Raw genomic sequence first — 13,409 nt, forward strand, 5'->3', positions numbered from 1 at the left:
CAAAGCTCCGTAAGGCGAAAAATAATGTCTCCATTTGTTTGGAATTAATAGCCAAGTAGAATGAGGTCATGACTGCAGTAGTATGTACATTATTGCCTTGTATAATTTTTAATTGCTGCAGCTGATTTCCCTGAGCAGTGTTTTCATGGAACTGTTAGATATTTTTGTTTTTGTTATTGTTTCATTTTTTCTTCCGTGCTACATTTTTAGCCACACTATTCAAGTTAGTTTTAGTCATTTCCATCTGTGTATTTTTAACTACTTGTGGTTTGTGAAACAAGTGATGTGACTGCGTGCACCTTTGCCTATCCAACTGTTCTAACTTATCTCACTGGTACAACCTAGGTGTCTATCCTGCTTGAGAATATGATTGGCATCCATTCTTCTATAAGAAAGGAGGAGCTTTTGTTAATAATTTACCTTGGCCTATCAATCGCTGCAGCATGCATTCTTCTAACAGACATTGAAATATCCATGTAGTTATGTTGTGCTTCAGTGAAGATGTATTTCACTTCTGTCATGTGAATGTGTGATGTATTGTTATTACTAGTACTACTATTTCAGCCCAGTAAGATAGTGGTGCTCTTATGTTCAAATGCTTTGTATTTGGGATAAGCGTGACGCTCAGATGTGGTGTTGAACTGCGTAGACTGTTCACCATTGTCTAAGTCGGCTGGAATATTATACACACTCTTTGTCGGATGAAAATGAAATTATTGTAATTACCGAAGCCTTGATCAAAAAGTAGCCTCTTCTCAGCTTACACTGTTTGATCTACATTGTTGAATGTATTTAACCTCCATTGTGACCTTCTATCATTTGTACAATTTCTTTTTAAATTATTTGTCTTGTATTTTGTTCTAGAAATCAAATTCTGTGTGCAAATTTTTGTTGTGAATTTGTATTTGTGCCTGAATAAAGTGCCATGTGTTGTGTGATTTAGTTTCTTGTTTATGAAGTGAACAATTTGCAATGGGCTGCATTATGATGACTTTTCCCCTAAGATACCTTCAAAATTTTTATTAAAAAATAGAATGAATTAAAAATTAAACAGCTTCATTTTTACCAATGTTGGCGATAGTATACATTACCTTAGAGTCCCTAAGTTGTAGAAACAAGAAGGTAACGGTAGATCACGTTATTATGAATGCAAAAATTCCACTCACAGTAGCAACAGACACTCAATAAGAAATTGTCAAAGCAACGAAAACAAGTACAAGTGCCTTATTCAATTGTTCTTGGAACAGCACCAATTGTGAATGATGAACATGGTGGGGCGGAGCTTCTCTGAGCATTTTTATGAACCAAACAGAAAGGCAAGTACCTTTAATTCTAAAATAAATGTATGCCAGAACTTCTGCATAGCGCTTGTTTAAAAGGGTGACAGTCGGCTCCAGCTATTAAACAATGTTAACCAGACCAGATTCTGTCATTAAAATAGGGACAAGATTTGATTTAGTTTTTATTTTAATTATTGTCATACCAGTACTGTCGGAAGCTTCATGAGGGCACACAAAATCGTTACCATCTGCGTATATTTATATGCGATAACCATGGGCAAAATTGTCTGCAGCTGCTGTTGCAATTGGCTACACGACCTGTTGGGCAGCAATCTTTTATTCATGACTGGTGGTCGCGCTGGCCTGAGTATTCCGAAGGCGCATGCAGTCATACATGTACAGCGACATTCATGGCCATCCTCTTGAACTGCCCAGGTGCATATATGCTTTTAACAAGTATGGCTATTTATAAAAAAAATACGTCGTCAGAATTTGTTTTCATGAAATCATTGCCCTTTTCCTACAACGAGCAATCAATAAATGCAACAGAGGTCGCGACCTCCAAGGCACCACGAAGTCGCGCACGGCACCACAGCATACTTCGCACCTTCTCTTTCCGTTCCAGTGTAGCAACTTTACGTCATGTTAGCCAACGGAATTGTTTTAGTTAGCATAGTCCACGGTGCATCCGCCGAACAAGCCTAGGCCCGGTGCGCACAAACGCGACGCGTGCATGCGCGAGGAAGAAACAATAAAGAAGGGAAACAAAAATATAACGCGGCTCACAGCAAAAAAAAAAGTTCGTGACGTCACCCATATTGGCCATGCCTTCGCCCTCATGTGCACGCCGAAAAAGGTCTCCCGAAGATGCAAGGCTTGTTTTGAAAGTTCATCACATTAAAAAAAGCGGAGCTGATTGTATACCTCCGTTTCTTTGCATGACTTGGAATATAAATTTTTGCGTCCACATCTTGGTGAGGAGTGGAATACAGTGGAATATAACACAACCCGTGCGCGTTCAAGCGTGGTAGTGCAAGGTATTGTGGAATTTTATTTGTTAGTACGTGTACAATACGAAGCTGTGCGTGCGCATGCAAAGAATGTGGTTTTTGGCATATACTATATGCGATGCACTGAGATGAATAAAGCATTTGTTAGTTTGGTGTGAATCTGTTTCTTTCTTCACTTCCTTTTTTTTCTTTTTTTCCGTATCGTTTGCGCCGAAGAAATTCTCTTCTTAGCGAGAGAGCTCCCAGCACTCCCGAAAAGGGAGTGAAACATGGGACAAACATGGACAACCAAACATGGGACAACCAACTCTCTTCGCGAGAGAGGGCTGGCAACTCCCTCGCGAAGAGAGTTGCCAGCACTCTCTCGGGGCGGTGAGTGCACGCGAACACTAATTAGTCACTTTAAGTGATAGAATTATGCGTTAACCGCACAGTAGTGACACGATAGCGTCAAAGTAATAAAAAATTATGGTATGAATATTGTCATGTGTGCGCCACGGGCGGCAATGGTGAGGCCAGCGTGCCGCGTGTTTGAGACCCCTGATTTACATCCTAGCTAGTCCACGTTGGCCAGCCTTTTTCAAATAACTATTTTTACTCTGCCTGTTATTTATTGTTGGCAGCTCGCGCTACTGAGACCCATCGACACAGTCAAGAAAAAACTTCAGTTTTTGCTGCCTCAGCGCTACGTGACGACTCGCATATAAAATGTTCACTCGAATAAATGAAACCTAAGAGCCTACGCTTAACACACAGTAGAGTCGCTGCATATGTTGAATGGGTGGCCTTCTTAGAATCTTTTGTAAGCTTTCTTTGAGCAGCTAATGGAAAATAAGTCACCAAGTAGCCAATACGCCTCAAATAATCATTCATTATAAAAGATGTGAAGTATCACGTCTGCGAGATTGAGCATGCAGTTACGCAGCGGAGTGTTTTGTACATGCTGACGATCATTAGGGTGGCGCGATTAAGGGCTGAGACTTTTTTAGTGGGTGCACCAGTCCAAGCAACTCTTTAGCTTTTTCTACGCTGCGATGGCTAGTGCGAATCTAGGCTTTCGACATTCTATGCTACGTCTGTTATTCCGGCACATCACCCTGTGTGGCACCTATTCTGGGCATTTTTCAGAAGTTTCAAGCCATAGCGTGTAGAGTAGAAGACGGCAACGCTGAATGCCTTGATTTTATTCAGGTTCGAGCTTTTTGGCTTTTCTTTTTTGCTTTAGTTTTCCTTCCCGTGTGGCGTTTCCCGTTCTCCGCGTACCAGGAATGCGGAGAAAATTATACCTGCCGACTCATGCCCTAAATCAACTGAATATGACCATAACTACAATAACCACATGCGCATATACACGGATGGCTCGACTACGTCATCCAGTTCAAGTGTAACAGGGGTTATACCATCAGAAAGGGTAACTCTGCGTTTGAAGTCTTCACATTTGACGACGTCCACGGCAGCTTAACTCGATGCTCTGCGTAGTGCACACAAACTCATCAATTTTTAAGGAATACCAAGTAAATGAGCCGTGTTGTCAGACTCAAAAGCGGCGTTACAGTGCCTGCGGTCAGTTCTCCGACGTGGATGCCATGACCATTACACCTATCAAACCGTGAAACCTCACGTTCTCTTAATACAAAAAGGCCGCCACATTGCCTTCTGTGGTTATTTCGACATTGTAGTATCAGCGGAAATGATTCCGCATATCGTACTGCTCGTCTGTAACATCAGGAAGCAAACAGCGTTCCAATTTCACTTTCGACAGCGGATGCTGCGAGGCAGATTCGTCAACTGGCCCACAGTCTCACACTGACTGAGCGGAAAACACCAAGTATACGACATACCAGACTACATGAACTTGACCCATCACAACAACTACGGCATCCACCCGGCCTACATCGACATTAAGCTTCACTTTTTTTATTGCCTTTGGCTAGGAGTTGCTTTCATGAAAGCCTATACCAATTTAATGAGAAGGACTGACAGTGCAGCATGCGATATTTGCGGCACCGATGAAAAAATCGGACACCTGCTGTGCCATGTCCTTGATATGCCTCTGAGAGACAAATACTTGCCAACGCATTTCAGCGACTGGATGATGGTCCCCTTTCTGTGCATGTGCTATTACAGCCACCAAGGCAGTGAAAGCCTTTTTATGTTTCTTGAGGACGATGTGTTCGTGTGAATGCCTATGATTTGCGGTGGCGTTGTACACGCTGCAGTGACTTTACTGTGTGTCTTTTCCTCTCTTCTTTTGCTTCTGTTGTCTGTTTTTTCATCTTTCTTGCCCTTTCCATATTCTCCAGTGCAGGGTAGCGAACAATATGTCTTTCTGGTGAACCTCCCTGCCTTCTGCGCTTTGTTGCTTCCTTCCTATATTACTATGTCTGAGAATGAAAAGCGAGCCCTAACGTTTACACTTCTAAATATAATGCCGTCGTGTGGCGTTCACGGTAGATATAAGCTGTCAAGCACCTGCGGCACACACCGGCATATCAAAGCCCGTACCGTAGGCTTATGCGCCTCTCATATTTTGTGAAAAAAGCACTACGGGACCGGATTTTCATGTTATGAGATTTTCACGTCTTGACCAGCCAAACACGTTCGTCAAAACATCTTACCTTCCCTCTATAATTTCGGTTTACCCGAAAGAAAATAGTTGATTAAGAGCCCAGATGTAAGCGGCTAGACAGATACGTAAATATAAATGCACAAAGCGTCTGCAGGGCACAAGAAACTTCTTCGTAGTCAAAAAAGAAACAAAACGTCCACTGGAAGCACCTGAAAATCGGTTTTTCCGAGCTGTTCATAAAACCGTACGTATCTTCACCTGGGCCGCGTTCGGGCTATAATGTCAAGACAGCGGCAGGAACGGCTCATAAGGCTAAGAGAATAGGCAAATAAATCTGGCCTTTTGTAGTTTACTTAAAGTCATTTCTTTAATCATTCAGTAGTCTTATGGATCTTAAGGCAGGTCAACACAGGGAGTAATGAAGTGTCTTGATTCAATGGCCTTGTCGCGCGTAGCACAAACAATGTTCTCAGCTTGAACTCCGTGCGTCATTCTAGTTTAACTTTGATGCCCTTCATCGTTGTTACATAGATCCATGTCGAAGATGGGAACTCTGACGTCGCAGTTTGCCTCCTAGTTTTGCAGGCAGTTCTGGGGAATATCATTTGCCACAGACCTCTGCACCCACAGCAGGCAGTCTGGAATAAGAAATTTCAGCGTAAGATAATAATTATCGCCTAAACTTGGTAACTGCAGCGTAAAAATATATTTTAACAAAACAAAGTAGTTAACATGCATTTATTTTCATTTACACTAGACTACTGCATAATTTATAGAGAAACATTACATCTAACCAGCGTGCAACCATACGCGGAGCATAACAAAATGAATTCTTTCAAAGGTAAACATCATAATTAGCTATACAGCAAACAATACAAAAACGCTAACAAAACTGTACTACAAGCTGTGCTTTAAGGAAATTATGGCGCTTTAAACGAAACAATTTTATAAGATTTGTCTCAAACTTCAACACACGTATTGCCAGCACCTAATTGAATTGTGTTATGACCACATCCTCAAGTGTGAAAATATGGGTTGATGTCAATCAGAAGTTTCTAAACGTACCGAGTTCTAGAGTGCGCTGTCCCATCAGACGGTATTACGAAACGACATTAGGAGCAAGAAAGTCGAAGCCTCAGAACTCTGCGTGACGTTTCTCGAACATTCGTTAGGCAATGGCGCTTCAATAGATTTTGAAGCTTCAACACGAAGATAAAGCAAAACCGAATGCGGCGGCTGCATATCCGAAGGAAGCGGAAGTGCAGTAGGCCTGTGCGCTCAGATTTAGGTGCACTTTACAGAACCCAAGGTGGTCAAAATTTCCGAAGCCCCTCCACTACGGCGTCTCTCATAATCATATGGTGATTTTGGGACGTTAAACCCCACATAACAAGCAAAACTAAATATCTATATTTAAATATGTCCACGTTAGTAATTTGTCTATGAACAACACGAATGCGTTAGTAACGAAGTGTTCGTTGGAAACAGTCTCTCACGTCTATTTTTTATCATAAGCAAAAAGAAAAATTTCGTTCGATGGTGTACAGTTTCGTACTTGTACACCATTTGTCATACAAAGAAATTAAACTCTTTTACTCTATTGTTGATTCATCAAAAACTGTTACATATTTTAACTATTATATTGGGTGTTCAAAGTTAGGCTTTGAGATTTTTTAAGTTACCACTAGAAAACACGTGAGAACCACTTTTGCAAATAAGTTAAACGGCCAGGGGGACGGAAAAGTAGATAATAATTATCGCTGTCAGCAGGCCAGTTAGCTAAAATCTGAAAATTAACTTTTTACTGGCTGCGGTAACTTGGGGTGTTTTACATAAAAATTTAGGCAGTGGTGTTCGTACACAGTTTTAGTTAGACGATTTTTTCTAGCACGCCTGTGCTCCGAGATATCCGGCTCCAAAGTTTATTTGTCTTTCGCATGATTACGCCTGCAAGAAGGTGAGGGTCTGCGCAAAGCTCCTCCCCTAAGTGACGCATCTGTTGCGTGTGGTGTTTAGTGTGCGAAGGGGGTGAAAGTGAAGGCATAGATTATAACAATTACCCTTGCCCTCTTGGCAGGTGAAAATAAATTGTGACAACATGGCGCGCCATGAGCCTTACGCATAATCTTGAATAACGCGATAACAGGTGACAATTTTTGCGACGTTTTTTGTGACTTTAGAGAGCGCGGAGATCTCTTCTTGTGAACGATTTCGCTTGACCATCCTGTACTAGGGTGCCTCCGGTAGCACAGCGTCTTTGTATTAAAGGTCTAACAAGGAAATCTATGGAGAGTACTTTCGAGCTATAATGGCTGCTTCTGGCGTGAGATATTCTACCAAAGAAAATGTGGGCGTAGTGCTTGCAATGACTGAAATGAATGGCAATGCTTCGTTACCAATGGAGCTTTACGCGTCTCGCCACCCACACTGTTTCCTTCCAAAAAAACCCACTGTCATAAACCTATTTCGACATTTTCGTACAACAGGCTCTGTCCATCTTCCAAGACGGACCAAGAAGGCAATCGTTGATGAAGACTTCGAAAGCGGCGTTGTCGCGTGCGTAACCTCGATGCCAGCACTCAGCATCTGACAGATTGCCGATCAGTGCGGTTACAGCGTCGGAACATCCACAAATGTTCTAAGAAAGCACAAGTTCTACCTACATCACGTTTAGCTTCAGCAGGACCTAAACGAGACGGACTTTAAAGGCGAGGAAACTTCTGCTATTGGGGCCTCATTAAAATTGATCAAGAAAATGATTTTTTACAGAATAGTTTGGACTGATGAAGCTCGGCTTTGCCGAAATGAAAGTGTTATTCTTCACAAACCCCATTATTGGGCACAAGAAAGTCGACATTGATTGAGGCAGCACAAGCATCACTTTCGCTAGAGTGTGAATGCTCGGTGCGGCATAGTCAGAGACAGAATCATTCAACCTCTGCTTTAAATGAGAAGCAATCCTCAGTGAACTTCGGCGACTTTGGCAATATCTATCTATCTATCTATCTATCTATCTATCTATCTATCTATCTATCTATCTATCTATCTATCTATCTATCTATCTATCTATCTATCTATCTATCTATCTATCTATCTATCTATCTATCTATCTATCTATCTATATATTTGCCTACGACGTTTAGCTCTCCTGGCCGTTTCAATAATGGTATTGGAACCAAACTTAGTATGGCATAACATGACTCTATGAAAAACATATTTGACTAGTCATAACATGAAAACGATGACACGTATATCATGAATGTCAATAATTTACATGTCATGGTCTTGCTTCTCTTGCTGTGGTTTTGTTCACATGACACATTGCAAAACTGGTATGGTGAGACATGACGGCATGGTGAACACAAGTGACAGGCCCTGATGCGGGAATCTGACATGCATGCCATATAAGTCAAAACTACACGCCACGCTTATAGTGCGCTCGCGGTCATTTCGCTAGCTTCACTTATACCAGATTAGGTATCTCGGGACGTGAACGGACGACGAAGGTATAAAAGACACGTCCAAACATGATAATCAAGACAAGTGTCATGTAAGAACATGACTGAATGCCACGCTCATGATGCGCTTATGGCCGTTTAGCTCATGACATGCGTGTTATGTAATAACATGACTGCATGCCACGCTCATGATGCGCCCGTGGCCGTTTAGCTAGTTTCACGTATACCAAATTTGTTATAACGGGATGCAAACGGATGTCGAAGGCATACATGACACGTCCAAACATAATAATCATAATATGCATGCCATGTAAAAGATCACCACAGGCTACGCTCATACCGCGCTCACTGCCGTTTCATCAGCTTCACATATAGCAAGTTTGGTATTGCGTGACGTGAATAAATAACAAACACAAATTCAAGGCGTAAACATGATAAGTATGTCGTGGAAGTCATGTACGTTAAAATGTACATGCCTCTCGCTGCTGGTGCTGGTATCGCAAATGTTTCTGGTGCCGTCGGTACACGACTTTAAACAACATGCTTGCAGCAGCAACATTTCATCCTGGGTTTACTGTGTATTACGTCCATGCGCCTCGTAGCGTTGTGCTGATTTTAAAATGACATATCAACCTTCTTCCTTCATGCTTCGCATATCATCGAGTCACGATGTACGTAAGATCTGACAATTTTTTAAACAACTTGAACAGAAATATGACCACAGAAGAAATATTAAGTGTTGTCATTGATGACCTTGTCTGCAGTCTTTCTCTGAATGACCTGCGCCAAGTGTGGTTTCAGCATGATGGAGCACCACCACAATTTTAGACCAGGGCAAAGGGCTGGTCGGACAGACGTTTACCACATCAGTAGATTGGGCGCCCAGGGGTGATTTGTTGGCCACCAACATCTACTGGTTTTTCTCCACTCGATTTCCTTATTTGGGGCTACGTTAAAGATTGAGTTTAAATAGCAGTGAACAGCGATGTTAACGACCTAAAGGACGGAATAACATGTGAATGTGCGAGTATTCCTGCAGAAGTAATGCGCCGAGTCATCGAGTCGATGCCAGAGCAGTTCATTCTTTGCGTTACTGCTGACGGCAGACATTTTGAACACTTTCTGGGTCATTGACGTCTTTAGAGGTGAAGCGTTTTGATGAGATTTGTACATGACTGAAATAAGCTTATATAGCAGCACGAAATGTGCGTTAGCGAAGATAAAACTGTTTCAGTTAATATTGGCAGAGTTTTGTTGCTTTTGATTTCAATAAAAGTTACAGTACGCACACATCAGAAATCACGCTATTCGCGTATCCCCGGCAACGACCATGCACGCTTCCTAAAGTCATTATTACGCACGCACACTGTTATCCATATTCTCTGCCCGCACTATTCTCTCGGCACCGTATCTGTTACTATCGTTAGAGGCAATGCAGTTGTGTGCTACGACACTGCTTGCAAGGCTTCTTCGATTTTTAATTTAACCGGATGATAGGGCAAATGTAATTGCTATCATGTATGCCTACGCTTCCGCCCTATTCACACACTTGACTTGACAACACACGCAACGGATGCGTCACTTCAGGAAGGAGCTTCGCGCTGACCTCCCCCTCCTACATGCGTAAGCATGCGAAAGACAGTTAAACTTTGGAGCCGGATATTTCGGAGCACAGGCTTGCTTGAAAAAAAAACCTTCCAACTGAAACTTCGTTCAAACACCACTGCCTACATTTTCTTTCAATATAAATATACTAAGTTACCACAGCCAATGGAAAGTTAACTGCTAAATTTTAGTTGAATCTGCTGCTGACAGCGATAATTATCATTTACCTTTGCACCCCCCTGGCCCCCTGAATTACTTGCACAAGTGGTTCTCACGTGCCTCTCAGCGCCAAACAAAAATATATCAAGCTCAACTTTGATTGAGTGATGTGGGGTTTAACGTCCCAAAACCACCATATGATTATGAGAGACACCGTAGTGGAGGGCTCCGGAAATTTCGACCACCTGTGGTTCTTTAACGTGCACCGAAATCATAGCACACTGACCTGCAACATTTCCACCTCCATTGGAAATGCAGCCACCGCAGCCAGGATTCGATCCTGCGACCTGCGGGCCAGCAGCCGAGTACCTTAACCACTAAACCACCACGGTGGGGCAAGCTCAACTTTAAGCGCACCATTTGCGGACATGTATGAAACGTTTTCACGTTGATCGCAGCTCGAGTAATAAATACTTGATTTGTGGGGTTTAACGTCCCAAAACTACCATACGATTATGAGAGACGCCGTAGTGGAGGGCTCCGGAAATTTCGACCACCTGGGGTTCTTTAACGTGCACCCAAATCTGAGCACACGGGCCTACAACATTTCCGCCTCCATCGGAAATGCAGCCACCGCAGCCGGGATTTGAACCCGCGACCAGTGGGTCAGCAGCCGAGTACCTTAGCCACTAGACCACCGCAGCGGGGCGCTCGAGTAATATTTAACTCAAGACCTACTTTTACTTAGGTAAGAGTAACTATACTGTTTGTTTTGTGGCTAATGACATTCGGCTTTTAATACAGTGAAAACTGTAAGCACAGTGGGGCTTGAACCAGGGTCCGCTGGGCTCCAGCTCAATATTCTACCACATAGTCGCGCCGGTGCTTGTATCCTGTTGTCAAACGTGCTTTAGGCAGTCATGAACTAACACCAATGGCACAGTAGGGCTCGAACCCGGGTCCGCTGATTGCGAGCCCAGTATTCTACCACTGAGCTACACTGGTGGTTGTGACTTATCGACAAACTTGCCGTAGGCAGGTTTGGCGTCGGGAAATCAATCATATTAATGCAACTTATAAAAGATTTACAACAGCGAAAGAATAACTAGTCATCGCACAATGCGAGCAACGCAACGAGTGGGCCATCCAGTGCTGCAAACCATCACGAAAGCTTGTTCTTGTTCCCTTATTAACTGAGGCGCATACCCACTTCAGCCATAATTACACATCATTGTCAGCTCTGCATGTACAATTGGCACAAAATCAATTGCAAGTGTTTAGTGTATACCATGCTTCTCAGAAGAATGACGAAAAATGGCAAAGCGAACGCCGGCCTGCTACCCAAAAGTTTATTATTTATGCCCTAGTGGGTACCAAGCAAGTGTTCTTGCAGTAGTTACCTGCCCACTGAGTGTTTTGAAAAGGCTCTGAAAGACCGCTCTTCTAGCTTTCGGTGTGACTGTGCTGCGCCTACCACGCAGGCCTGGCGTTTTTTTTTAGTTACGTTAAAGGCAAGCATAGAATCGTTTATTAGCTTTAGAAAATGGTGAGAGCTTCTTACGATCATGGTCTCGGTACGTGATCGTCGTAATCAGGCAGTTCTGGAAGTCCGTGTAGTGGGTGTAACCTGTGTAGACCGTTGTGTTATCTGAAATGACAAGAAAAAAATTGCCAGTGGCTTAGCTCGGCTCAAACCTCCTCCCTTTTATCTATTCCAGCGAGACACGCCCAACCAAGTCATTCACCAACTTATCATCTAGCCCTTTTCTGCTCTCTCCCGTCGCCCAGCCTTCGCGTGTGCTTTGCGGCCCATCATGTAGTGCCTTACGACGGGAATCATATGAAGTAACTTTTTCTTCAGTAGTGTGCAGATCTATAGGATGGCATAGTGCATTTTTTGTGTTCACAATTTCGGCCATCAGGCTGGCTCCATAACAGATACGTTGTTCTCAGATACCGTGTCGCCGTTAGTGGCGCTATGCGGGAAACCAATAGGAAATCGTCAGAGAATGGCAACTGTACGCGCTGACCTTAAGTACTCTGTGATACGGCGGCGGTATTGCTTCAAGTTGCAAAGAAGGAGCACGATTGAATAAACCTGACACGTATATTAGAGTGGGAAACACGTCTACCGCATCTCCGGGTGAAAACGGTAAAAAGCACGTGTGACGCAAGTGGCGCTACGTATCACATCAGCGTCACAACGCAATTGGTCTCTGAAATAAGGCGGACCGACGGCGCCCGTCGAGAAGCGTGCGTTTGCCCTGGCATTCAAGTAGCGTTGGCTCGGTTATACCAGAACATACGTAGAACAAACTGCGGATGAACGGACGGACGAGCGAGCGAGCTGACGCGAGTAAAGCATCGGGCCACTAGTGAGACGTTACTCCAGGAGCCTTCAGGTCTTCTCGAGCGCGTCATCTGCGCGCCATGTGATGCCAGTTCTCTTCAGCCATACCCAGCACCGATCTCAATAATCCAGAAAAAACTGCACAAGCTCGGCCAGTGTAGGTTAAGCTACCGGATTGTGTGGCCCATGCTCTTTAAGAGGAAATGCGGAAAAGACAAGCTTCGCATGTGTTGACGTTCTTTCTTTCATTGCGATAGCAATTATATGCACACCCTCAGCAAGACTTTACCGACGGCGTCGGCATTACTCACCGTATAGGTATATGTAGCTATACATATGAGAACGTAATAAAAAAAACTGTTTCAGAAAAGACTCGGGCCCGCGGAATTGAACTTGGAGCCTCTGAGGTGTGAGTGTGAGGCGTTATCGCTCAGCCACGAAGGAGCGCCTCCTTCAACGTTCCAACGTCAAGCTATTTATATCTAACACTTATTGCTGGCGACGGAAATCTCAAGGGGAACCATCGTATTTTCAGCATTACCAGCAAAATGGCGCTATGAGCGCGCGTCGCCACATCGTCTCGACGCGGCAGCGCGCTCTCTCATCTCCCACGCGTGCTTTGCCCCGCGCGGATGGAGCAGGGTGAACGCTAACGTGAGCGCTTATCCCGTGGTGGGGACAATCGTATGTCTTGGCGAGCGTTGGGCTTTCACCAGAACGATTCTGTTGTTGTTACGGGGCACACAGAGGTCACTGCAATCGTTCCACAGTCTGCGTTTGCGAGAAGGACGTGCTTTTCAGACACAGCAAAGCAACAACTCTGACGCTTATTCGCTTTCATCTTACCTGCGAGTACTTTTCGTGAGTCATTTGTGCGGGAAAAACGTGGGGCACTTTTCGATCTGCTTGCCGTTCTGCGCGTGACTTCCCAATTTTTGCTATCGCGTTAATTGGTTCGCCTTTGTGGCAAACTTGTGA

At 43.8% G+C, this 13,409-nt stretch overlaps 1 protein-coding gene across 1 annotated transcript in view; it reads right to left on the reverse strand.

Moving 5' to 3' along the window:
• Window positions 1–5,199: 5,199 nt before the first annotated feature.
• LOC119167652 (uncharacterized) overlaps window positions 5,200–13,409 on the reverse strand; it is a 29,399-nt gene continuing 21,189 nt past the window's right edge. Inside the window, exons 4-5 of the mRNA XM_037419167.2 lie at window positions 11,643–11,729; window positions 5,200–5,497 (exon numbers count right to left, since the gene is read on the reverse strand). Of these exons, the coding sequence (XP_037275064.2) occupies window positions 5,433–5,497; window positions 11,643–11,729 (152 nt within the window). The 3' untranslated portion in view covers window positions 5,200–5,432. The remainder of the gene's footprint in view (window positions 5,498–11,642; window positions 11,730–13,409) is intronic.

Source organism: Rhipicephalus microplus, chromosome 6 (assembly GCF_043290135.1).
Source record: "Rhipicephalus microplus isolate Deutch F79 chromosome 6, USDA_Rmic, whole genome shotgun sequence".
NCBI lineage: Eukaryota > Metazoa > Arthropoda > Arachnida > Ixodida > Ixodidae > Rhipicephalus > Rhipicephalus microplus.